The 27,812-nt window shown below is 41.2% G+C and overlaps 2 protein-coding genes across 2 annotated transcripts in view; one reads left to right on the forward strand and one right to left on the reverse strand.

Moving 5' to 3' along the window:
• The window catches only part of myt1la (myelin transcription factor 1-like, a), a 60,230-nt gene extending 33,913 nt beyond the window's left edge, over positions 1 to 26,317 (forward strand). Inside the window, exons 15-24 of the mRNA XM_078275390.1 lie at positions 2,682 to 2,917; positions 9,327 to 9,449; positions 11,425 to 11,493; positions 13,614 to 13,676; positions 13,792 to 13,875; positions 20,164 to 20,385; positions 20,575 to 20,666; positions 21,045 to 21,148; positions 23,116 to 23,259; positions 25,975 to 26,317. Coding sequence (XP_078131516.1) covers positions 2,682 to 2,917; positions 9,327 to 9,449; positions 11,425 to 11,493; positions 13,614 to 13,676; positions 13,792 to 13,875; positions 20,164 to 20,385; positions 20,575 to 20,666; positions 21,045 to 21,148; positions 23,116 to 23,259; positions 25,975 to 26,115 — 1,278 coding nt within the window. The 3' untranslated portion in view covers positions 26,116 to 26,317. The remainder of the gene's footprint in view (positions 1 to 2,681; positions 2,918 to 9,326; positions 9,450 to 11,424; positions 11,494 to 13,613; positions 13,677 to 13,791; positions 13,876 to 20,163; positions 20,386 to 20,574; positions 20,667 to 21,044; positions 21,149 to 23,115; positions 23,260 to 25,974) is intronic.
• rps7 (ribosomal protein S7) overlaps positions 1 to 27,812 on the reverse strand; it is a 355,408-nt gene that overhangs the window by 98,143 nt on the left and 229,453 nt on the right. The window lies entirely within an intron of this gene.

Raw genomic sequence — 27,812 nt, forward strand, 5'->3', positions numbered from 1 at the left:
TTTTGGGGGGTATGTAGGGGATATGTCCCCTCCAATATTTATAAGAGATAGATTTGTCCCCCCTCAAAAAATATGCCAAATTCAGCCAACTTTATGTAAAAGCTGATGAAAATCTTTTCAACTGACCTTTGGCATACTGAAATGAAGACAGATTCAGCAACTGCATGGCCTATTTCTCGCTTAAAATGTTTTCAGAAACGCGTTTTGATGAACTATTTTCGTAAAATACGAGATCGTATTCCAAACAAGCCGCCATTATGGTCTGTTATGAAAAACAGGAGCAGCCAGCCCCAGGCGACGCGTTTGTCCAATCAGCTGCAGCCCTCACCGTTGTAGGAGGGTGGAGCCTGTTTTCTTTGCTTGTCAGTGGTCATTGAAGAGAAACTGGTGGCGAGCCCACCAAGCGTGCAATGTTGGGAAGCGGGACGATCCCATCCGTGAAAACAACGCGTTTATGGACACATACCATCGACCGTGCAGCGCACGTTCGTGTTGCAGTGGCACAAAGCCCAGTCGCTCTGTCGGTAAATGAAGCTGCCTTCAAGTGCGGTAGGAAATGGAGAAGAAAAAAAAGATGTGATTTCTTGTGATTTTGACTGTCATGTCTTTTATGTAGATTTAAACTTTGGAGCTTATGGCTTTAACAAAATCTCATTCTCTAAATGATTTGTTGTTGAGATGTACATGATTCCTAAAAAAACATCCCAAAACTCGTGTGAAGTTTTGAATATATAGAACGTTATGAACAATACAGGAGAATAATTGAAAATAATAATAATAATAACATTAATAATTAAAGACATTGCACCATAAATTGATGCAGAAAAGGCAGAAATTATTGCAAAAAATAAATAAAATTCACCGGAATGCAGGAAATTAAGCGTTTGACACTTACATTATTTTTGCCCTAGTGTTGAAACAAAACCTATGCCCTTGTCGCCAAATATTCTAGTTGGTCTCGACCGAGCAATATATGCTTTTTTTATAAAGAAACTTCCTCCTTTAAAACAAAACCATTGATGAAGTGCGCTTGTTCAAAAAATGGGAATTAGTTTAATTCAAAATCCATCTGGAACGGGCATTGACATTGGTCGTCTGGTGTATGACTGGCTGCGTCATATGCCTTTTTTTCAGTCTCGGTCTTGACTTGGACTCAGACTTGACTCAGTCTCGACTAGTCCTGGTGTTGGACCCGACAAAGGTTGTCTTGACTACAGCACTGAATAGGATATACTGTACTGTGTTCAAAATTAGATGGTAAAAGTTTGACTAATGCTCATCATGGCGAGTTTTTATAGAATAATTCAGGTTTATTACAACTTTAGTCTTATTTTGTATTGTTTTGACCATCTTTTCTATCAGTAGTGATAACAATGTACCCACAAACCTAAAAGTTGAGATCTGGGAACGTGGTGAAATCACTAAAAAGATGGGTCACAAGCAATCAGACGTTCAGACAGGTTGTAAACTTATTTGGAAGAAAAAACAAAGGCGAGCGGTAATCAAATTTGACCAAAACTGTATGTTTTAAGCATCTTTCACAGTTTACAGATTTGCGTCTTGGTTTAACTTTGAACTACTTAACAAACATACTGGTCCTGTGCAATGGGGGATTATTACCAACGCTTCATGTGCGCACATTTGCTGTTTTACCTCTGAATAAAGTAGTTCAGATAATCTGGATAAACTGTTTCTTCCCATGTTTTCCATGTTTCCAGATCTCAGCAGTCAACTTGGTGAGTACAATGTTGTTATTACTGATAGAAATGATAGACTAAACTATGAAAACATGACCCAAGTTTTATTAAAACGAACATTATGCTTTAAGTTCATGCTGGCAGTTAATCGGAATCTGGGAATCTTCACCATTATATGAATCCAGATATGGACCAGGTAGTCTGAGATTGATCTAAATAAAACTTTTGCACAAGACCCAGAGCGATACTGACATTTCGAGGAAGATATTGATATTTGAGAGTGGAGAGAGAAAATCTAGTAATGATATTTCAATCAATGTTTGTTTTTTTAACATTAACACGCAACATAAACACACATTTTTCACCGTTTTTATACTTGAAGATCAGTTTATCAGTCAGGTGGAGCACTGACGAGTAGACTGACTTGTAAACCTGGCCATGAGGGTATTCTCGCATATCTTGAGATGTCAATCTTTTAACAGAAAACTGAACGTGGGACATGAAGTTTGAACGACGTGGGTATTTAGAGGGAGGGTGCATATGGGTGGTAGGATGTACATGTGAAAACTACTTTTCCCAGATAGCTTAGTTGGTAGAGTGGGCGCCCATACATAGAGGTTTACTCCTCGACGCAGTGGGGCAAGGTTTGACTCTGACCTGCGGCCTTTTGCTGCATGCCATTTCCCCTCTCTCTCGCCCCTTTCATGTCTTCAGCTGTCCTGTCAGTTTAAGGCCTAAAATGCCCAAAAAATAATCTTAAAAAAAAACTACTCATCTCTCAACCTGCAACATGCATCCTGTCATTGTGCACTTGCATTGCTTCTGCAGACTGCAGACTTTATGACTGAATGCAATGAAAGAACTGTGACCAACTTAGAAAATGTTGCTTTTATGCACCGACCCTCAGGATTTCTACCGGGCACTGTACTTTGTTTGCGGCCACACCAGTGATCGTCAGATCCTTACCTTGCCTCTTTCCATCAGAGTCCGGTTGGTGACCTGGAAGACAGCGGTGCGGTGGACGTGGCCGGTCAGCCCGGCGGTCCGGAGGACAGCGGGACGGTGTTAACCCCCCTGCAGCCGATGTCGCCCCAACGGCAGGCTCTGCTCAGCAGCCGCTGCTACCAGCTGAGCGACGCCGACTGCTGGGACCTGCCCGTCAACTACACTAAGATCAAACGGCTGGGGGACGAGCAGGACCACAAAGAGGTAACGGGAAGGTCCACGTTACATTACACATTAGCATACATTACATTACTTCCTCCACAGCGCCGAGGAGGCAGGTCTGGCCAGTCCACATAGAATTCCAGGATGGGAGGAAAACATACTCTGGTTTATTGGCATTTCTTTAAACCAATCACAATCGTCTTGGGCGGTGCTAAGAGCCAGACGGAGCAATGGCAAAATAGCCTCGGGAAGGAACTTGTTTTGGTGGGACGTGTGTATGTTTAAAGGTTGTTTTAGTCGTGCAACAGAAAACTCAGATTGGACAGATAGTCTAGCTAGCTGTCTGGATTTACCCTGCAGAGATCTGAGGAGCAGTTAACCATAGTCCTCACAAATCCACCACAGTTTAGAACGTCAACACAAATAAAGAGGAAGGTGACAGACATCCGGTGGAATTTGAAATGAAGTGTCGATATACACTAACGTCACAGAAACGACATCAGCATTATTGAAAAGCGGTTCTGCTGATCCGTCAGTGAGTTTATGTCCAAAGTAACTCAGCAGTTTGTTGATGAACAGTCATGTTTGCACACATCAATAGATTGTTGGGGTCATTTCTATACAATAGATTCAGTTTAAACTGTTCAAAAGTTCGGTGACCACTTTAAACTTGTCATTTGCAGATGAATGTAAGGTACATGCATTGAATAAGTGATATGAAAATGTAAAAATGTAATAATTCTTTGACCCAATTGAAGCTCTAAATGCTGCTCATGCTCCACACTGCCCTTACAGTTACGATTAAAGGCTTTAACCACCTAATTTAATATTTAGGCAGCCTGTTCCCTAATCATGCCAAGTTAGGATAATTTGAGGCATGAAATTGAGAGATTTAAGGAGTTTATATTAAAGGGTGCAGGCATAGATTAAGAGATGATAGCGCTTTATAAGTCATTTAAAGGGATGATTGTCCAATGATGCGTGGCAGAAAAGCACCACAGAGAAGTTGTGGACTTTATTTTGCGAGGGCGTACTTTTGGTTGCTGCTACGCATAATTTTTGCATCACTTTACATACATAAGAGAGAATTTTGTGAGTTTGGAAAGGTCCAGTATGTGTGTATGTACAACTTCACTAACCAAAGTCATGGACACTGCACAGAACGATGGTGCTTGCCAAAGTTGTACATCACAGCGCGGTTTTTGTTGTTATTCTTCACCCTGGAGCCACTAAATAGAAATCGTTCAGCACTGCAGCCAAATAATAATAAAAAAAAGACAGTTGCTGTAAAAGAGAAAATGTTGATTAAGTTTTGAAAACTATGATATTAAAGGAAATGTGTCACAGCCAGTGCAGAGAGGGAGTTTAAATTCTGTAAGTGACAATCAGGCAGCATGAAGCTTATCTGAAGCTCAGGATTTGTATTCATCAAACCTCTGAGAATTATATTTAAGAATGTTCTAAACAAAACAACTAAGAAAGTTCCTTAGCTGAAAGAAAAGATGCATTCTCAACAGGGGCGGAGCCAGATGTTGTTAACATTTGGAGGTCAATGCTACATTTACGGCAGCTACAGCATGTGCACTATTTTTCAAGCCCTTTATGATAATAAAATGCCTAAAAATAGGTACATCATATGGGAAAAACATGAAAGTTGCAGAGGAAAAGAATCATCCTGTAAAGACGACATCCTGTTTTGTAGCTAATTGTTCTCCAACTGTCTTCATCATTCTGAAACCAGAATACAATTGTCTTATGTTACTTAGCGCAGGTAGGGTAGGAATTAAAAGAAAGGCAAGGCAAGGCAGCTTTATTTGTATAGTACATGTCTGCAACAGGGCAATTCAAAGTGCTTTACATAAAATATTAAAGAGCAAAATACGAGAATAAAAGTTACAGTGCAGTATAAGAAATGAACAATTATTTAAAGAAAGGCAGCATCAAAAAGAAAGGTCTTGGAGTTGCGGCGGACCTGCAGTTTTCTGGGAGTTTGTTGCAGATATGTGGTAAAAGCTGAACGCTGCTTCCCCATGTTAAGTTCTGACTCTGGGGACGGCAAGCAGACGTGTCCCAGACAACCCGAGAGGCAGATCAGAAATGTATTGTGGCCCTGAACCGTTTAGTGCTTTTTGAACCAACAGAAGTAGTTTGAAATCAAATTTTTGAGGGACAGGAAGCCAGTGCAAAGACTTCAGAACTGGAGTGATGTGATCCACTTTCTTGGTGTTAGTGAGGACTCAAGCAGCAGCGTTCTGAATCAGCTGCAGCTGTCCGATTGATTTTTTTAGGGAGACCTATCTAAACTAGAGATGTTCTGATACCGATACCAGTATCGGTATCGGCTCCGATACTGCCTAAAACGCTGGTATCGGTATCGGGAAGTACTGGAGTTAATGCACTGATCCGATACCACGTAATAAATCCCGAAAGAAAATCTACGTTAAAGTAGTTTATTTATGTTCTTTTTCCGTTATAACTGACTGTCAAACTGGAGAATAAAAGAAAGTTGTGTGGCATTCATGTTTCACAAAGAGTTTAACCTGAGCCAGACCGACAACAAAGATAGAAATCATATCACATCCATACAGAGATAGTAGTATACAGTTGTTAAAACATAATAAAGTATATGACACACTGGTATCGGATCGGTACTCGGTATCGGCCGATACGGAAGTTAGTTTCTTCTTACTAGCAGCAACGTGCAAAACTGCTGAGAGAACAGAGCTGTGTTCACTCATTCACTACTCCCTATATAATAAAGACTCTCGTTTACTCAATAGTGAGCAATGAACTGAGATTTCGGACACCTATCAACCATTATCATTTACATCATCACTAGAAAGACACTTAAATAAAATAGCGGAAGTAAAATGTAGCGCATTATATTGCAAATATGGAGTGATTTCAGACACAACCAGAGATTTACTTTGCATCGGACCCACTTCTTATTTTTACTCAGTGATATGTTATTCTGAAATTACATACATGGTTTTAATAAATAGAGCTATCTAAATCCATCCAAATATAAACAAGTTAGAATTTAGTATGACAAGTGCAGACAATGGAGATGCATGAAATATGATATGTTTTGTGCTGCTAGTAGTACTTTGAAACTACTACATATATATCTTCAAAATAATAATTTTGTACAATCACTCCAGAACATTTGAGACCCTAACAGGCTATCTTTGACCGTTTTAACTTTAGAGCATTTTTAAGACAAAATACATGTGAAAGCAATTATTCTGGGAGCAAACATAAAAGGAGTTTATGTTTTAGTTTAAAATTCTACTTTTAGCAACTTGATAAATAACCCCAGTTGATAGGATGGATGCAGCCGTTTCTCTCCTGCAGGCTCGGTGCGCTCTCATGTGGTTGAACGCAGCACTGCGTCAGCTCTGCTCACACCCAGCAGCTCTCTGAATGAACGCTTCAGGAGTTCGAGCACAGTGCATTAAAATGCTGAATTACATCACTAATACATAAGTAAAACACGATAGATCATCTGCACGCTTTAAAATCCTCGCAGATCTGATATCACACAGAGCAATCCATGCAGCAAATCGCTACATTTGCCTCGTTGGATTCAGAGCGCTGAAGTGAAAGGTTTTAATCAGGAGAGTAATTGCGTTTGTTAATGAAGCACGACATTGCAGAGGAGGCCGGAGCCTGGAGCTGATGGGATTTTCTCCAGACAGTCCTGAACGATTTCTGCTCCCGACGGAGGAGGTGTGATGTGTGGACTACAGAGCAGACTGCAGTGCTCACAGCCACAAAGGCTTCTGTTCACTGAGTCTGAACTGGTGCAGCAGGACTTTAAACTGGTTAACTGGAGCTGATAAATCTCACTGAAGTATTTATTCCATATTTTCAGACTTTCATTCAATATACTCAGACTTTCATTCAATATATTCAGAGTTTCATTCCAAATATTCAAGGTTAATTCCATATATTCAGACTTTCATTCCATTTATTCAAGGTTAATTCCATATAGCCAGACTGTCATTCCATATATTCATGGTTCATTCCATATATTCAGGCTTTAAGTCCATATATTCAAGGTTCATTCCATATACAGTACTCAGACTTGCATTATTCAGACTTTCATTCCATATATTCAGACTTTTATTCAATATATTCAGAGTTTCATTCAATATATTCAAACTTCACACACACACACACACACACACACACACACACACACACACACACACACACACACACACACATATATATATATATAAAATAAAAGGAAAGAAAACCGGTTGAACGCAACTAATATAAAAGCCAGAGAATAAAAGTGCGTCTTAAGGCGCGTCTTGAAAACATCCACAGACTCAGCCTGTTAATGTTTTCTGGCAGGCTATTCCAGAGCAGAAGAGCCGCTACAGAAAAGGCCATATCACCGGCCTTTTTCTTCCATGACCGTCAGTCAACATGCCACGATGGGCTGATCTGAGGGGTCTGGTGGTGCTGTACATACATATACATATATAACAACGAAAAGAAAACAGGCTCTTGAGATTGTCAAGACTGTCCAACTATAATAATAATTTATCAAATGACTCCTTCCTATTTACTGAACAGCACATTTATTTCAATTCAAAGTGAATGCATTTCTTTTTACAATTCAATTACATTTTATTTATAGTATCAAATCATAACAAGAGTTATCTCAAGACACTTTACAGATAGAGTAGGTCTAGACCACACTCTATAATTTACAGACCCAACAATTCCAGATATTCCCCCAAGAGCAAGCATTTAGTGTGACAGTGGCATAGCAGGGCGTGGAGCAGGACCACGGCGACAGCTGCAACCATGATTTAGGTGCCACCCTAATCCAAGGAAAACTGCTGGGCGACAAAAAACATAAGGACTCCGGGGAATAAGCTCCCCAGAGCTAGATTAGTAACAAGCATTTCTGGGACATGGATGCACACAGATGGAAAGAGAGAGGAGAGAGGAGCTCGGTGTGTCAAAGGAAGGAAGTCCAACGGCAGTCGAAAACTATAACAGCATAATTAAGAGCTGGTGCAAGGCAGACCTGAGCCAGTTCTATAAGGGTTAGTAGATTAATCTGATGACTATGAAGAGAAGCAGAGAAGAGAAGGGGTTCCGTGTCTGCAGTGATACACCCTCCCCCACCGGTCCAGGCAAACGCTGCAACTCCTCACTCCCTAACTATAAGCTTTATCAAAAAGGAGAGTTTTAAGTTTACTCTTAAATGTGGTGATGGTGTCTGCCTCCCAAACACAGACTGGGAGCTGGTTCCACAGGAGAGGAGCCTGATAGCTGAAGGCTCTGGCTCCCATTCTACTTTTAGAGGCTCTTGGAACCACAAGTAACTCTGCATTCTGGGAGCGCAGTGCTCTAGTGGGACAATAAGGTACTATGAGCGCTTCAAGATATGATGGGGCTTGACCATTTAGAGCTTTGTAGGTCAGGAGAAGGATTTTAAATTCAATCCTGGATTTCCTCTGAGCCTCTGTAGGTTTTTTTGGTCTGAATCAGAAACGTACAGAAGCTGATGGCCATAGTTCCTAAGGCATTTTTATATTGTGATTAGGGTTGCAACTGACTTTTATTTTCATATGTCCTATAAAATATTATTCCCTTAGGCCCTGTGTAGTCCGAACAATAATCAAAAACCTAAAGATATTCTGTTCATTATCACATAAGATAAATAAAAGCAGCAAATCATCACAACGTTGAAGCTGGGAACTGGAATTATTTCATTTTGTTCTGTCGATGGACTTATTGTTTCAGCTCTGATCGAGATCATAACTTTATTAATTTGTTATCAAAATGAAGAGATTCCTTTTCATTAAACAAAAGATGATGCTTTATACATAAAATGACATTACATGGTCATTAATTCCTTGCCTATAAGAATAAATACACCTTTCCACCAAACATGCATTGTTGCAGTAAAAACAAGCTACAAGACACACGTCATCACAATTTCAATGCTACTTATGGAACTGTGGACCCATTAATGAAACACTGCCATGCATTTTAATCATGTTGATCAGAAAAGCTACTTAAACACACTGTAAATAAACACTAAAACAGTGTTTTGCTAAAGTTTAGCAGTGAACAAAGAGGAAGTTCCTTGTGTTTGAGTGACTTTTAAAAGTTTTAAATGGCTTAAAAAGGCTTAAATTACCACAAAAGTGCTTGTTCAGCCATGCGACAGAAGGGGTGATCGCTCAAATGTCTCGTTAGGGGTTAAGGGAAAAAGTAATTTGAAAAGTAAAACTGTCCCCCAGAAGATGAAATGACAAACTACTTCTTAACAAGTGTAAAATATCTGTCTTCCAATAAAATGTCTTGCAGTGTTGCAAATGAAAACCCTACCAGAAAGGTTTGCCTCTCACCAAAATCAAAGTGAGATGTGTAAATGTGTAGAGCCCGTAGTGACGTGTCGTAGTCTTCTTATTTCTCGTCCCTACACCAGAGCGACGAGCTGGACCCCTTCCAGGAGCTGCTGGACGAGCAGCGCTACCCGGCCGAGGTCACCATGCCCAGCCCCAAACACCACAAGTACCCGCCCTGCAAGGAGAGCAAGAAGGAGCTCATCACGTAAGACTCACTCACACAGTGGTGCAATGTAACTAAGTATATTTACTAGCCTTAACCCTAACCCTTATCCCAAATGGGAAACTTGATCTGTAGTCAGCAGTGCGAGATTAAAAAAAACACATGCAAACAATGTACAAATAAAGAAAAGACAACAATACAAAGACATGAAGTACAAGAATGTTTCCTATACACAATATATACAATGCAATTTTACCCAACACCATAGGGTGCTCTAAATCTACGGCCTGAGGGGAGTGTTTCAAACTCAGATCGTAGAGGGTGGTTTCTGCAGTCTAATATAGGCCGTATAGATCAGTGGTTCCCAACCTGGGGTCCGGGGACCCCTCAGGGGGGCGGCAAAGATCAGAGGGGGGGCGCAAGTCTTTATCTGGTTTGAGGTTGAGGTAAAAAAAAATATTTGCACATGTTAAACAAATTATGATAATACACTAGAATATATAATGTATACAAAAGTCCGAAGCCAGCCAGTTGAGGTGGTTCGGGCAGTCGGTATAAAAACTATATATTTTTTCTCGCTTAAAATTGTAGGCAGGCTACTTAGTAGGTCAAACCTCCGGGACCTCTTAACCTGGGACCCTTGCTGTCATCAGGTCAGCTGCTAGCTGCTATCATCCTCATTTTTCCTGCCACCACGGCATCACTATTTTATGAATGAAACATGGCGGAGAAACGTAAAAGTGCTGATAACTCCTCTGTATCAAAAAAGAAGGTAAGGCTATATCTCGAGAATTACCTCCACTTCGGTTTCGGGAGGGGGGGGATCAGCTTTTCTTAGACATAAGTAGGGGGGGCGCCGAGGAAAAAAGGTTGGGAACCACTGGTATAGATAGTATAAATGTTGAGGTACTTGTGCTTGAGTCTTTTCTTTTCATGCCACTTTCTACTTCTACTCCGCTACATTTCAGAGAGAAATATTGTACTTGTTACCCCACTACATTCATCTGACAGCTTTAGTTACTAGTTACTTTATAAATTAAGATTTTAGCACACAAAACACATGCAGTTTATTCATGTTTTTTTAATAAATTAAACTACCCAACAATATAACGGCCTACAAGTCCAGCTGAAATGATTAGACCATTAAACACACAAATGTTTGGATCCTTTACACTTTCTACAATGGGAGGATTTTTCTGCATTACTAAATGAGTACTTTTACTTTTAATACTTTAAGAACATTTTCCTGATGATACTTAGACTTTTACTTAAGTAACATTTTCAATGCAGGACTTTTACTTCTAACAGAGTATTTTTACAGTGTGGTACTTTTACGTAACCTACATTGTGTAATTTTTTTAGTCGATTCTTAGCAAAAACCCCTTTGTTCTTTTACAAATATGTGCTCATTCATGTGTAATTACTTCCACCAACTACTCAAAGTATTCTCGTAAGCGTAGCATCTGCCATGTAGCGTCTCCATCTTTAAAATACATTAGCCAAAGAGGGACATACTTCCGCATTTCGCCCTCTTACACCTATTGGCACTGTGACAAATGCCAGGGGGAGATTACTCGCCAGGGAAGCGAAAAAGAGAATTAAAACGACAACGCGTTTGAGACCAACGTTAATATTGGAGTGGCTAGAACAGCTGCGTGTAAACGTTGGAGATACTAAGAGCTAATTTTGGGTTCGGCCACCGTAGGAGGAAGAGCTAGAAAGTAATATTCAGTTGGTTGTCATATATAATTTCACCGCTAGATGGGATAAATTCTTACACAATGTAGCTTTAAGAGGATCTGAATACTTCTTCCACTGCTGCTCATTCGTACCTCTAACCTGATCAAACCAGCGCTGTCATAAGAGTACTCAGTCAAAGCCAACCACACTTCACTTTTGTTCTTGTCCCTACATGGGAAACTGGCCTTAAAGACGTGCAGTACATATAAACATAATTATAAAAACACAATACAGTACCCATAGGTCTTTTTTGTTTGTGTCTCTTTCCCTGCTGCAGGTTGTCAAGCTGCCAGCTGGCCGACAAGAACATCCGCGGGATGATGACGCCCAACCCACAAGAACTCAGGTGAGTCTACAAAGTCAATATACTCCTGAGCATGTTCAGAGCAGGGCTGCAGTCAAGACCACTAAACAGGACCAAGCCTGTGGTCGAAAAGTAAAAAAATGTATGCCCCATGTCTTTTCCTAAACACTTTTCCTTGACCTCAATGGTCATGGGTAGCCTGGTCCTACCAGACTCTGGTCCATTTCATTGGTCCAGAGAGTCTGGCCACTCATTGACAAGTGTTAACTTCCTTGAAGGCGGGTACTCTGTTGAAGTTTAAAACTATTGGATCTGCCCAGAGCCACTGTGGATCTGCCATAACCAATCGCTAACGTTTGGTCGTGACGTTGGCTTAGCATCGCTAGCATTAGCCTTAGCTAACTCCTTCACCACTAACGGAGCGAGCTGGAAATTCAAACTTTCCCCGAACCCCGTGGGGAGGAGGGCCACAACATCATGGCCACCAACACAACTCAGCAAAGATTGTTCTTGCTCGGGCTTTAACTTCTGGATATTCGGCAGTGTTGCCATAACAGACCGAATGGCTTCGCTCGCATCTTTCTCCGCCGCCATTACGGAACTACAACTCAAACTAGCACACAACCTCAACGTCATCGTTCTCAGCCAGTTCCTCTGTTCGCTGATTGTACTAGTAAAGATTGGCCGGACAAAACCCATGAATATACCGCAAACCCAGACGGCGTACTGAAGGAAAATGAAAATTGAGTGGAAGTACGTAGGAGAGCGGAGCCAGGCTAGGTCAAGGGAAGATGTAAAGAAAAATTCAAAAAGGACTTAGCAACAAGTCCTCCGACCCATACGACGATACAGGTTGTTTATTCCTACCCCCTCTAATACGACGCACAGGAGCGTTTTTCCGTCCTCATATCTAAACCAGAGAACGTAACGGCCGCGGTTTTAAACACGTTGTACAACGGTCGCAGTTTGGTTAGGTCTAGAAAAAGATTTTGGTTTGGGTTAAAATCAGACTTTACTTCACTTCCGGTTATGCACGTGACGCGGAACGTGACATGGCTGAGTTTGCGTTGTCTGGTAATTACTGGTCATTGAATGATGAGGACCGAAAAGCCAAATAATTTCCTTTGCACAATTTGAATTGTGTTAAAATAGACTACAGTGATTTTCGTGTCTTTCGTTTTATTAAAACAATGAACGATCATGTTTTTTTCACTTAAAAAAACGACTGTAGACCGTAGTTTGTATTGTTTTATTTCCTCTGCCTAGCAAATGGAAAATAGGCCTATTTTTAATTCAGATCGACACAATGTAATGTGCATTGATTTAATCCTTTTGGTCTCTCTGCCTGTAGCAAGTAGCCTACATTTCAATAAAAATAGTATAAATCTACATCCCCTGATGATATTATTCTTTATATAGCCTGCCAATCAATTGTTTTTAAGCGCAATAAACACGGAAAATATTTGACTAGAACTTTTCCTATTTGACCGGTAGAATGAAACCTTACAGGTCACATGACCAGCATACATTTTTTTCTAGCGGAAACGCTGTGACGTGGGTCCTTTGTTTGATAAAGTTGAAAAAAAAACTTGCCATTTACGGTTATTTTAAAAACGAGACACGAACCCCGGTCTCCTGGGTGAAAGTCTTGTGTTTGTTTGAACCATCAACCACCTCGACCTGCCTCTTTGGCGCTCTTATACTTCGTCAACTTACTTCTTTGCTCCCGTCATAACTACTACGGCCACTAGAGGGTGCTGCCACTTTAAATGTAATCGTAAATACGAGTTATAATTGTTGCTTGAAGAAAGAACTTATGTGGGTGTTTTTCGGGGGAGGACAATCTCGGACAAAGACAACTGCGGTGCTCAGAGAATCCGACTGCACTCACACCTGGCTTTGTAATTTTGCGACCCTATGCTAAAGGAGATAAGAAAGGAAGCATTGAAGCGCCTTTCCTTAGCATTTAGAGAATTCCACCAGCTCTTATCAAAGCTGCCACTTGGATACTATCAGCTCAACTCACTCAGTTTGGAACCTTCCTAAGCAAAAAAGACTATTGGTCTGCAGCCCAAGTCTGAGCAATGTGGAGGTTCCAGAGTTCAAATGGGGGTCAAGTCCATTGTACAAGATCAAGACACTGTTTAACGTTTGTGCCTCAGGTGTCCGACCCCCGGCTGCGATGGATCCGGACACATCACTGGAAACTACGCCTCCCACAGGAGGTACAGTATCCACGCATCAGACTACAACTGGCTGCAGCCACGCATGGCGCTACAGCCAAAAAAGATACAGTACTTCACTGTACGTGTCTTTCTAAATTGGTCTTCTGTCCTGCAGTCTGTCTGGTTGTCCACGAGCCAAGAAGAGCGGCATCAAAATCCTCCACAGCAAAGAGGACAAGGACGACCAAGAGCCAATCAAGTAAGGTTTCTATATTTAGCTTTGATATAAAGCCTGGGAAGTTTCAGGAGGGGAATTATGAGAAACCGTACCCTCAGATTAGTAATTTTTGCAGTTAATACGGTCTTTCCATTCCCTCAATTAACTAAACTATGCTCTCATATTTTCCTTTCCAACCTCTGTCTCATGGAAGACAGCCATATACCTTCATCACATCCAGTTACACTGTTGTTTCACAGCCAAAACCTGAAGTATATATAACAGCCAAGCAGTATCGAGAGGACAAAGAAAAACAGAATATTATTTCAGAGCAAAGTTAGCACTTCTGCCTCACAGCAAGAAGGTTCTGGGTTCGAATCCAGGTTGTTCCGGGCCTTTCTTTGTGGAGTTTGCATGTTCTCCCCGTGTTTGCGTGGGTTTCCTCCGGGTGCTCCGGTTTCTTCCCACCATAAAGCTAGGTAATTAGGACTACAGTTGAAAACACTGGCAAATTTACAGAAATGTTGATTAATGTGCATTGTCCTAATCAAATACACTTACAAACAAACTTATCACCATTTAATCGTAGTGTGCAGGTGATGAGAGAAGAGAGCACTTAGAATTGAGGCCAAACAGTTCAATCTTGGTTTCATGAGACCAGATTATCTTATCTCACTGTCTGAGAGTCCTGCTGTCGACAGATTCATCCATCTACTCTCTCTTAAAATGCTGCCTGTGTGCGCTGACCTTTCTAACTTTGGAAAAAAAATACATTTTGGAGAGGAGCTGTGCTCAGTCCTCCACTTCACCTCCCGCTCCCAGCAGGCCGAGTCCGCTAAAGGTTAGTACTAGCGAGCATTTGACATTTTCCTTAAAGCAGAGCCATAATGTTAAGCCAATAGGACCTTGTGAATAATAAGTTCAGCTGGTGTCAGTCTGCAGCCAGCTGTTGCTGCCACCTCTGTTCCCATCCACCATCATCGTTAACAGTGGAATCGCAATTAAGCTTAACCTGAGGTCGGCTGGAGGGCGGCCCGCCGACGCTCGGCTCATTCTAATCAGCACAAATGTCACGGCGAAGGGCGTTTTGGGATGCAGGAGGCAGAGCAGACTGGCTAGAAGTTGAGGAGGTGTCACCTACAGAGCAAGCGGTGTTTGTCCTGCTCGTCGTGACACCGCTGTGGCCTTAGGGCCATGGAGGGGAGAGAAGGAGGGGGTTAGTAGGCGAGGAGGTGCTCAACAGCTACACTTTGCATATATGTTTAAGGATAACTTTTGCCGAAACATTATCCAGATCATCCGTCAGTTTTTAGATTGTATAAAGGTGCTTACACACCAACCAGATGACCGACCGTTGACAGAAAAGGCAGTCGGACTGATCAGTCGAGGTCCAAAACAATGCCTCAAAACACACTGAGGCGACGCCGACTTGAGCGTACGCTCTGCGCGTGTGCGAAACGTAATACGTCTCCATAGCAGCAGGCAGCGCTTCTCTGTATTGTTTCCCAGAAAATGAAAACCGGCAGCTGATTGGACAACGTGGGTCTTTTTTCTCCGGAAATTCACAGCCAGACTGTCATGGTGGCTTGTTCAGAATACGATCTCATATTGTACTAAAATAGTTCACCGAAACGAGAAATAGGCCATGCAGTTGCTGAATCTGTGAGAGGCTCATCCGCTCGCCATTTCTGGGTGAGTCCCGACTGCCCTGTCTCCGACTGAACATGTCGGGTCGGCCAAAATGAAGGCCGACGGCTCCTCGGATGGACGACGGCACAGAACACACTGAACAGACTCGAGTCACCGACCTCGCCACACGTTCCGATGGCCGATAATCGGCTCTGTGTGTCAGCGCCCTAAGACCTGCAGAAATTGCAGTGGATGCAATGACAATTAAAGCTGCAAGCAGCGATGGACGGGCCCTCGCTCCTCTGCGCGCGTCAGGGTTACCGGCGTTTGCCGCTCCTTGCGACTGTGCATTTGCACGGCACTCAGACACTGCAAATCATCACCAATGAAAAGGGAACTCCCTGCTGAGTTCAATGATACCTCACACAAGACTCTACATCATACAGTTCATTAGCTGTGACAGGGGGCATGGCCAAAGCATAGGGGTCGGGGCAAACCTTTACCAATTAAAAAGAAAGTATCTGCTGAGTTCAATGACACCTCACACAAGACTCTATCTTAAATCGGTTACCAGTTATGAAAGGAGGCGTGGCTAAAGCATAGGGGGCGGGGCAAATCATGACCACGGAAAAAGGAAGTCTCTGCTCAGTTCAACGATACCTCACACAAGGGTCTACCTTAAACGATTCAAATGTTATGAAAGGGCCATGGCTTAAGCATAGGGGGCGGGCCAAACCATCACCAATGAAGAAGGAACTCTCTGCTGAGTTCAAAGACACCTCACACAAAACTCTACCTTAAGTGGTTAAAATGTTATGAAAGGGGCTGAGTGAGCGGGCGTGGTTAAAGTATAGGGGGCGGCTCAGTATAACATGTAGACTACACATTATAAGTTTCATGTAAATCGGATGATGTTTGTCATATAAGGCTCATTTCCTGTTGCCAGCGGGGGGCGCTATGACCAAAAGTCAATATTGGCCTGTATATGTCCTCAGGCCTGGACTCTTGTTGATTGTGGGACATTTCAAGCAGATATGACAATGTACACTGTAGTTACAGCCACTTTTTCGTTCATTGCTACACACTCAAAATGGCCGCCATGCCACGCCCACACCGTTTGACGAAAAGTTTTTCTTTTAATAACTTTTCATCTTTAAGGTGTTGAGATGGTACAGACCAAATTTGAAGTCCATCGGATGAAATCTCTAGGAGGAGTTCATTAAAGTATAGCACCTTGACTTTTAGGCTTACTTCCTGTTGCCACTAGGGGGCGCTATGACTTTAAGTAAATATCAGCCTTTATTTGTCCTCAGGGTTGGACTCTTATGAATCCTGAAAAGTTTCAAGCCAATTGGACAATGTACACTCAAGTAACACCCACTTCCTGTTTTGATGGTGAAACGCACAAAATGGCCGCCCCGCCACGGCCACGCCCTATGACGAAAAACTTTTCATCTTTAACGTCTTAAGATGGCACAGACCAAATTTGAAGTTGATCGGATGAAATCTCTAGGAGGAGTTCGTAAAAGTACGACATGTGGAAATGGCCAAAATCGCACTAATTTCGAACTTTTAATTAAAAATGGCGGACTTCCTGTTGGGTTAGGGTATGGCTCTAATGAGCTTTTTTGTACGTCTTGACATGATACATACATGTACCAAGTGTCATTAGTCTACGTTAAACGTACTGCAGGGGCTACATTTCTTTAATTTTGTAGGGGGCGCTAGCGAGCCATTTTTGTGTGCCTATTCCCGAAACCCTTAAAATACGTAAAACTTTCACCAGACTTGATGTGACCACCAAATTTGGTGAGTTTATGAATATGTTCCCCTCAAAAAGACAATTAATTTGCCGGGAAAAAGAATAATTAAAGCTGCAAGCAGCGATGAACGGGCCCTCGCCTTTTTGCAGTAGGGGGTACTGGCAGACGCAACATCACATGTAGACCACACATTCGACGTTTCATCTAAATCGGAATAACTTTTGCCAAGATACAATCGTTCATGTTTTAACAGCCACCTACAGGAAGTTGTTCCTCCATAACTTGCGCATTGCTTTAGCTTTCAAAATTCTTTTGATAACTTTTAGTCACTAGGGACCACCGAGTCTATATCCAAGTTTTCGTGCAGATTGGACTCACAGCCCAGGAGGAGTTAGACAAAGTATGTTTCTCATATATCGCGATGTGGCTAATTAATAAAGAAAATTCTAACAGCGCCATCTAATGGCCGATTCCCTCTGAATTTGGCATGGATGCTCAAGCCCCTATGCTGAACAACTGTGTCATGTTTGGTGTCAATCGGAATAAATCCTGGTAAGATACGCAACTTCCTGTTTCGACAGCCCCCTGTTAGTCCTCTGAAACTTGCGCATTGTGTTAGCTATCAAAATTATTTTGATAATATATTATAATAATAATTTTTGTACATTTTTGTGCAGATGGGACTCACGCTCTAGGAAGAGTTAAAAAAAATAGGTTTCGCTCAAAGCGAATTTGCTATTGAATTACAAAAATGAATACCACGCCATCTAAAGGCTGATTAACACCATATTTGGCACACAGCCTCATTGGCACATGAGGAACAACCGTCGTAAGTTTTGTGTCCATCGGAATAGCCGTGTGCAAGATACAACCATTCCTGTTTCAACACCCACCTACAGGAAGTTGGTCCTCTGTAACTTGCGCATTGTTTTAGCTATTAAAATTCTTTTGATAACTTTTTGTCACGAGTGTCCTCCGAGTCTATATGCCAGTTTTCGTGCCGATCGGACTCACGCCCCAGGAGTAGTTAGACAGAGTAGGTTTCCCATATATCAATATTTGGCTGATTAATTAAAGAAAATTAAAACAGCGCCATCTAATGGCCAATTGATGCCAAGTTTGGCACAGATGCTAAACCGGCCATGACTAACAACCTCGTCAAGTTTCGGGGCAATCGGAATAATTGTTGCCAAAATAATGCAACTTCTTGTTTAGACAGGAAGTTGCTGTAACTTGCGCATTTTTTCAACTATCAAAATTCTCTGGATACTTTTCATCATGAGGGTCAACAGATACTATCTGCAAATATTCAAGAAGATTGAAATCACGGCCTAGGACGAGTTCGAAAGAATGTAAAACACATGAAAAATGCATAATTAAAAATGGCCACCTTCCGGTTGGGCGTAGCTAATGAAGGTAAATGGGAAATATGTCCGCAATGATTAGAGCAATATTGGTATTAAATATGGTGGAGATCGGAGCAACTATGTCCAAAATAAGGTCTTCCAGGCATTAGGGGGTGCTATGGAGCCCACTTACAGGTTTGGGCCAAATCACTGTACAGTCTCGCAAAGCTCCCAGGTGTTTACATGGGCGCCAATTTCTGTGAGTTTTCGTATATATTGAGACCGTCAAAAAATGTGCCCAATGGCTAAAACCAATTAGGGTCCCATAGGTTACGACCACTTTGACCAATCAGTACCTTACTGTAGGGGTGGTCTCATGAGTGGCCCTAAATGGTACCCTTAAAATTTTGTAAAAATCAGATGAGCCGTTCATGAGCTATAAACTTTATGTACTTGTAGCACCCCCTAGTGGCCAATTTTCGTAAAATGTGTGGGGAATCTCAGAAAATTGAGGGTCATGGCAAACAAGAATCTTAAGTTTTGCGTTGGTAGCAATAATTTTGGTCGATATATGGCAAAGTTGGTGTTTTCACACTTAGGTACACAAATTTGTTTGTGCGTAATATGTGCAATTTTTATCCTATAAAAATTCTTTGGATAACTTTTTGTCAGGTCCGTCTGGAGATGCTACCTGCCAAGTTTTGTGCAGATCGGTCGCACGGTCTAGGAGGAGTTTGGCAAAGTAGGTTTTCAATAAATCACGATTTTTCATGCATAAAAGTCTAGGCGCAAATGGGCGTGGCCTATATCAGGAGATTCAGCAGGATCTAGGGAATGTGACGATATATGGTTTTTGAATGTGCGATGTACGGCTTGGGAGTTATAGGGCCAAACGCGTTTTTTTCTGCAATAGCGCCACCTAGTGGTGCATATGAGTAATTATTTTGAATCGTAAATTTTCACCAGTTATGACATGTGTGCACATTTTTTTGAGTTTTCATGCATTCTAACCCCCTCAGAAATGCGACGAAGGACTCGGAAAAATAATCTGATGAAAAACAATAGGTTCCTTTGCACTTTCGGTGCAAGGCACTGTTGGGGCACCGTTGGGGCCTTGCACTTTCGTGCTCGGGCCCTAATAATTCCTTCAGTTTCAATAGGGCCTTCGCCGCTTTTGGCGCTCGGGCCCTAATTAGTATTTACAAGTGCAGTGCCCGTTGAAAACGCGCCTGTGGGGATCGGGCCGATTGCTTGGCCTGTGGTATTGCTGCTTGCATCTTTCTCGAGAACCGCTCATCCAAACAACTTCACACTCCACACTGCACTTCCTTGGGTCCTGAGCAATACACTTGCCATGACAGAGCTGAACCAGGCTATTTTTCAGGAACAAATGCTTGAAATGTTTGAGTTTGCGAAAATGTAACAACTCTGATGTCTCTTTCTTCATGTGTTCTTGAAAGTACTGTAGCAAGCGAGAGAGCGAGCTGTACCCAGCATGCCTTTTCGGCGGTGTAACAGTTAAACCAAACAAAGGCAACCTAAATGCTGGCTGTGAAGCTCCTTGAAACCTCTGTGTTTCTTCTTCCTCTCAGGTGTCCGGTGCCGGGCTGTGACGGACAGGGACATGTGACAGGGAAGTACGCCTCCCACCGCAGCGCGTCAGGCTGCCCCTTGGCGGCAAAGAGGCAGAAGGACAGCTACGTCAACGGCTCGCAGTTTGTCTGGAAATCTGGCAAGACGGACGGCATGAGCTGCCCAACCCCAGGCTGCGATGGCTCGGGACACGTCAGTGGGAGCTTCCTGACGCATCGGAGGTGGGCGTGGCTCTGTGTCATTCTGTTTCACTTGTATCACCGAAATTTGATTTTGATACTATAACCATTTTGCAAATCATAATACACATACATTTTTATTTTTTTAAATTAAAATCAGCTAGCACAGACATGATAATCCATTTGCAGTCAAGCTTTCGTCAATGTGTGTGTATGTGTGTTTTATTCCAGTCTCTCCGGTTGTCCCCGTGCCACCTCGGCCATGAAGAAAGCCAGGATGAGCGGTGTGGAGATGCTGACAATCAAGCAAAGAGCAAGCAAAGGTCAGAGCCAAACCCAAACCCTAACCTAAAACAGAGGGGAAAAAAATGTATCCGAAAAGATACTGTGGCTGCCCGATCCATACCAGAAACCTGGTCCTTTCTACGCATATGCGTAGATAGTTGAGGTTAGGAATTGCCCTCGAATGGTTCAGGTAAGGATAGCCCATTGGTCAGGGGATAGGACCTGAACGGATTGGGTTTCCGGTATGGATCGGGTAGTGACAGATACGAGCAAAAAAGCCAAGCCAAGGAGGGTTGCAAATTAGCCTTGTCTTGAAAGCCTATATGTAATCTGTATCATGTTATTGTTTTTTGCATTATCCCTGACACTAATAAATAAAATAAATAAAGCTAATTAAATGTTCTTTTTGGTGTAAGGCATCGAAAATGATGAAGAAATCAAACAGCTGGATGAAGAAATCAAAGATCTGAACGAGTCCAACACTCAAGCAGAGTCCGACATGATAAAACTGAGGACACAAGTAAGAAACTTCTGAGTGTGGGTTTACTGCAGCATAAATACATAAAGTATGAAGTAGATTGATGCTGGTTTGGAAAACAGAGTCTGGTGAATCCTGTAACAGACCAAACACTATTCCTGCTACTAAGGGTTTATATCAGATATAGAAAATGTGTAGAACATTTGTGAAGTGAATTCACTCATGGGCGTAAAACAGTTGGGGGGGGACATTTCTGAAGAGCAATATTTGAAGGGGACACAAATAATACAGCCACAATTATACTCGTAGAGGACATGTGTACACAAGCCACAAAATACCTTAAAACATAATGACTTATTTTGAAAAAGTGTCCCCATATAAAAGAAATACAATACTTTTGTACACTTGTTAAATTAGCTGATCATAATGTAAATTAGTGAGCAATGTTGAATGTTGAATGTGATGAATTAGGTTCATAGGTTCACCACGCGGTCATATTATAATTATAAAATGATCTTGCGCCCTCCGCATAAATATTAGGTTTCGTCTGGGACAGAGGATATATATTTAACTGCAGCAAACCCACTGATCAGCCACTTCAAACACAACTGTAGATCTTCAATATTAACCCTGACAGTTCACACACATAATGTTAGGCTTATCGCCGTGGTAACGTTAGTTGTAGTGGGTGCATTTCTATCCAACAAGCTATTAAATAAGCTAGCTAACGTTACATTATATTACACTAACATGGCAAACTTTTTGTCATAACTAATTCATTAATCACTCAGCATCATTTCTGTTTGAGAAAAGAACGTCATCCGATGTTTAATGTGAATAAAATAGCCTTGAACCGCCTACTTACTACATACCTGTCACTACCGATGTGACTGTGAGTAGTCGAGTGCAGATCTGATTCCTAAGGTACAGCATGCAGTGGACCAAACCACTGTGAGGCAAGGGAGGGGGGGCTCAAAATGTTTCTAAACTTAAAAAGCATTTTTGGGGTTTGTATTGTTTTACTACTTACACAGATATTTTAAGTATACATCATTATTTACAATACACAGCATTGTTTTAATGATATTTCTAGGGGGGGACAACCCTTAGAAGGGGGGGGGGGGTCCTGACCCCCCCGACCCCCCTGGGATTTACGCCCTTGAATTCACTACAGCAGAATGAGAGAGACAGGTAGAGCCTCTGTTAATTTAAGACATTTCACAGATGATGCAGCCTTTTACATGGAAGATCTTACAAAGTTAGAGAACTAGCTTGCTGTAAATTCTTCAAATAGCATCCAGGACTTTATTTACTTTAACTGCAGAGACAACTGGCTTTAATTTAATTGAGAATTTACAGTAATTTACTGCAAAGATATAACATTTATTTTTGGATGAAAACCGTAATGCAAACTGACTCCAAAAAGCACATTTCAATCCCAGGTTAACCTTCCCCGGGTGACAAACATCTAAAAAATTATACATTTTATAACAAATGTTTGTACATAAAATGTTTAAAACATGAAAGGAAACATACTCTTGCATAGTCCACACAGCATTCTGGGATGGGAGAAAAACGTGCTCTGGTTTATTGGCATTTCTTTAAACCAATCACAATCGTCTTGGGCGGTGCTAAGCGCCAGACAGAGCCATGGTGCCTCTGCAAAATAGCCTCGGGAAGGAACTTGTTTTGGTGTACGTTCAAAGATTGTTTTAGTCGTGCAACAGAAAACTCAGATTGGACAGATAGTCTAGCTAGCTGTCTGGATTTACCCTGCAGAGATCTGAGGAGCAGTTAACCATAGTCCTCAGAAATCCACCGGAGTTTAAAATTCCAACACAAAGAAAGCGTAAGGTAACGGACATCGGCCGAATAGATTGACATCCGGCGGAATTTCCGGTGACCAATCCCTTAAGTGGAACGTTGTGGATATAGACTAAAGGAAACTAAAACATATTTCACCCCCCAAAATGTAACTGCTGCTAATAATTAATGTCATCGTCTGGCAGATCACCACTATGGAGACCAACCTGAAGTCCATTGAAGAGGAAAACAAGGTGATCGAGCAGCAGAACGACTCGCTGCTGCACGAGCTGGCCAACCTCAGCCAGTCGCTCATCAACAGCTTAGCTAACATCCAGCTTCCACACATGGTAAGAAATAAGCTGACTGCACATTTTCTTTGGTATAATATTTTTACAAACTTGGAAAGTAATATTTTCTTGTATATAGACTCATCAGCTTAGATTCATTTCAGTCAAATGATCTGAAATTTGCAATTATCACACTGGCAGGTAAATTGACGGATTTGAAGAAATTTGATCTGATGTATGTTAATATGAAGTGATCCATTTCCAAAATAAATGTTTCTAGAATCCATAGAGGGTTGTCGTATCTCGAAACATGACATAATTTTTTGTTGCTCTTTCATTGAAGAAAATATGTTTATGACTAAATAATAGACAAAATGATTTGTTACATTTTAGATATTTTGCAGTGATTATGAACAATTATGAACTTGAAATAAAAGATACTTCATTTTCATTTTTTATCTGAGGTTACAAATTCTGTCAGATGTCATTTTTAATATGCTAAATTTGTTTACTTCTTTGTGTTAAACATGTAAATATTTGTGGGACAGTGAAAGACTGGAACTGGTCTGAAGCCAACTAACATCACGATTTTAATCCCTCGAGGTGTTAAAGTCGTCTCCAGCCTTTTCTGTAGCGACACTCAAGTTTTTTCCTCATCTGCTTCTTTCTGTTCGCCACCTTCTTCTTTTTTCCAGCAGTCCATGCTGTGCTTCCTCAGTGCTTTACAACGCCTCACAGAGTTTCACACAAAGAAACGGTCTCTTTTTTCAGTTTGAGTGAAGTGCTCATGGCTGTTTTGACGTCATGTTGTCTCAGTGTAGAAAGAAGACTTGGGCTAATTGGATAATCTCTCTTTAAGCAGTATGCCCCCAAGTTGCTTTATAACGGGACTCTTAGCCTACTCTCTTTCCATTCATGTTGCTTCATATCACACTGCAAGGACAATGTCCGTCTTAACAAGAAATTTGATATTCATCCCTTTTGAAACAAGCTCTAAATCTTGCTCACTTTCACTAGTTTGGATTTAAAGTTCTAGCTTATTTTTAGATAATCGTTCGATTTTCCTCAAATTAGTTGATTTTTGTCGGACAGAGTGGAAAGTTCTGCAGAATTTTTCCTTTATTGTTTCCAGACTTTTGTGTTTTCTGTTCATACATTCTCTAGGATATAATATACATCCATTAATAATAATAGGAAATGACCAATAGATGACAAAAAATGTCATATCTATTTTAGTTTCAGTAGTTTATTTGCAGTTTGAGCTACCTTTAAAGGTGTCATGACGTATTTCCGCCACAATCTTGTCTCATTCAAGTCGATGATTAAAAATCTACTTATAGATAGTATAGTAACAGACATATTGATTTGAGCGCTCAAAAGAAAATTTTTGTTTTCTCTTTTATTTTAAAGAATCCAAATTGGGGAAACTTTCAGCCGCAGTGTAAATAGAGCCAGAGGGAGAAATGACTTGCTAAGGCGGACGTTGTGTCTTTTTCTCGGTGACACCGCCGTGTAACTAGCGGGCTAATAGACTTCTCTGTACACCCTCTCCTGTAGAGACCGCTGCCACAGAAAGAGGCCCCAGTAAAGCATAACTGCTGTTTACAGATGCCTCCCAGAGTAAGAGATCCATTTATCCTTTATCCAATTATCCTTCTCTTCTGCTCTGTCACCCCCTTTCCCCCCCACTGTGGCGTCCACACATTACAGCTATCCATTTATACTGCAGTATTTAACATCATTTTAGTAACAATAACTAATATACCTGTGGACAATTCTTATTCTAAACACTAATAGTAGTTTTAGATCAACAAACCTTGAGGCGAAGCTGCTCTGAAATCTGAAATAATCTGATTGGTTGAGTTAAACCGCAGTTCACCGAAGTGCAATTGGATCCAGTCACTGGCAACATAAATTTGTATTTTGCTTTTATTTGCATATTCCTGAATAACACAACAAGTAAATAAGTCCAATTCTGATGAAATAACAAAAACTCTGTGTGCAGCACGCTGACCTCCCGCCTCGAGCTCTAGACCCTTACAGGCACTATACTTCCTGTGTTGGCAATAAACTTTGGCACAGGAATTAAATTGTGAGATGCAGAAACATTCACATTAGGCATAATTGCTAGGGATACTGGGCTTACAGAGCACATTACAGGATAAAAAGAACTGGGCCTAAAATCGAGCCTTGTGGGACACCACATATAAAATTAACTGTGCTCATCCAAACAAACAGAAATCATAATCACATTTTTATCTTTTTTTTTTACAAACACTTAAGCCACTGAGGTTGAACTCAACCAATAGTACTATTTTTAAGGCCAAAGCTGCTCTGTCTCTTAAAAGACTAAAACTCCCAGTCGGTTAAGTTGAGTGGAACGAGTTGTGTCTCATTCATCTGCCCATTAACCTCCCATTAGTTTTTAACATTCTGATTTTGTCTCCATATGCTAAACATTAACCTTCCATCTATCCACCAGCTATCCATCCCTCTCCTGATTTTCGCATGGTTTGGAGTTGCATTGCGTAGACCTTCACTGGCTGAAGTATAGATATTAATCATAATATTACAATTTAATAACAAAGGAGTATTTCAGTGAGTTTGTGTAAGCGAGCCATGCTTCCCTGATGGTGTTCCCTTCCTCCGTTGCTGTCCGCTTGTCTTCCAAACCTTTCCCCACACTGTCTTACAGAAAATATACGTATTCTCTAAAAACACAAACTCTAATCCCTCTGATGTCTTGTTTCTTCGTGGGTTTCTTTCCCCTCACAGGAGCCAATGAATGAACAGAACTTTGACACTTATGTGAGTACATTGACAGACATGTACACTCACCAGGACCAGTACCAGAGCCCAGAGAACAAGGCGCTGCTGGAGAACATCAAACAGGCAGTTCAGGGTATCCAGGTCTAGCCCTGATTGAGGCCAAAATAACAAATGCAAAGCAAAAACAACAACAAAAAAGTAAAAAAGAGGGGAATGGGTTGTTTTTTGCTGCTGTAATCTACAATAGTTCTTTTAATTCTTCTGCTGTTATGCTCTCAACTCCATGGGTATATCTTCTTTTTTTTATTGTTTATTTGTCGTTGCCTTGCTTTGAAAAACAATTACCAACGTTTAAAACGAACATTCACGTTTTGTACATTTTCATATGACCTAATATAATGTGATGTACTGTTTATAGCTGCTAATGTATGCACATTCTAGTGTATATGTATGTATTTATTTATTCATTGTAAGCTTGAAACATTTCTTATTTTAATGTGTGACATCAAAGAACTGGGCCTCACGGGTTTAACGGGGAGCAGAGCGGCGAGGGGGAACCTGACGAGCAATCATTTTCGAAAGGCTTCTCTCACAAGCTGTAAAGCTGGAGGTTGTTTAATGGATGTACATCATTCATTTTTGTATTGTTTCAAAGTGGACACTTATATTACTGTAAATCTTTAGCTAAAATTACGAGAAGAACCAATGCTATAAGCAAGAAGATTTCAAACATCATGACACGGAAACTTACTGGTGCAAATCCCATCATCCCCTTCGGTGTTGTTTCGTTTCAAACTGTCCTGTTTCTGTTTGCTTTTCTTTGTTTGTGCGGAGAAGGAAGCGGAAAGACCAATGGCAACAGAAAATGTAGGAGACAATCTGCCGTTCTGAATTTCTTTTACTCATCAACCTTGAACTAGCTAATAGGACAACGTGTCAGCAATATTGGTATGATAATATTAAATTGTTTGTTTAGATATGGGATGCAATCTATATGAAAAAATGTTTGGGTATATGCAATTTCTTATGAATTAAACTAGCAAAGAGCTGATAGATCTTTTTACTAACTACAAATGTATTGCGTTTTGTATAAACCTTTTACTACAATCATGTTTTAGGAAATCTGACGCGGGTGAAAGGACTTTGGTTCTGTCATGTTCGACTTTGCACAGGGACACCTTTGTTTCCATGTTTTGATGTTTTTATTGTCGATTAAGAGGCACTTGGCAGGCGAAAGGATTTGTAGATATGATTTTTCTTTCCAAAAACTGACGGCTCCACTGGACTTACAGGGTCAAACGTCCCCATCCATCATTGTATATTGCACTTGTTCTGTAGAAAACGTCTTTCCAATGATGCATCTTATTGTGTGAGCCACAATGGGACATGATGCCAGACGACATGATGACCAAGCAGCGCTTTTTTTTTATTATCTTTGATTGTTATTGAAAAGATGAATAAAAAGTAGAGCCAGCAGTCGTAACGCACCGACTGAGTATTTTATCTGAATTGGCCTTACGATGACATTCAGTCTGAAATCACAGTACTGATGGAATACGTTTTCTGAATACCGTCGATCATGCATGCACTTTATTGGAGTATGTCAAAGTATTATCACGTGGTAAATGAAGCAAAAACTGTACAGCAAGTTTGTGGAAACTGTGACTTTGACAAGACTTTGTGCTGGTGATTCCTGTTTGAAAGCAACCTGGAACAAATGTCACTTGGTTGATTTGTTAAGGAAAAGGAAAACTCCCCCTTCGGTACCCTTACATTGTTAACCACCACTCCAGTATGTTTTTTTAACATCAAATCCATTTTGAAAGATGACCTAAAAACAGAGT

The sequence above is a fragment of the Sander vitreus genome, chromosome 18 (assembly GCF_031162955.1).
Source record: "Sander vitreus isolate 19-12246 chromosome 18, sanVit1, whole genome shotgun sequence".
Classification (NCBI taxonomy): domain Eukaryota; kingdom Metazoa; phylum Chordata; class Actinopteri; order Perciformes; family Percidae; genus Sander; species Sander vitreus.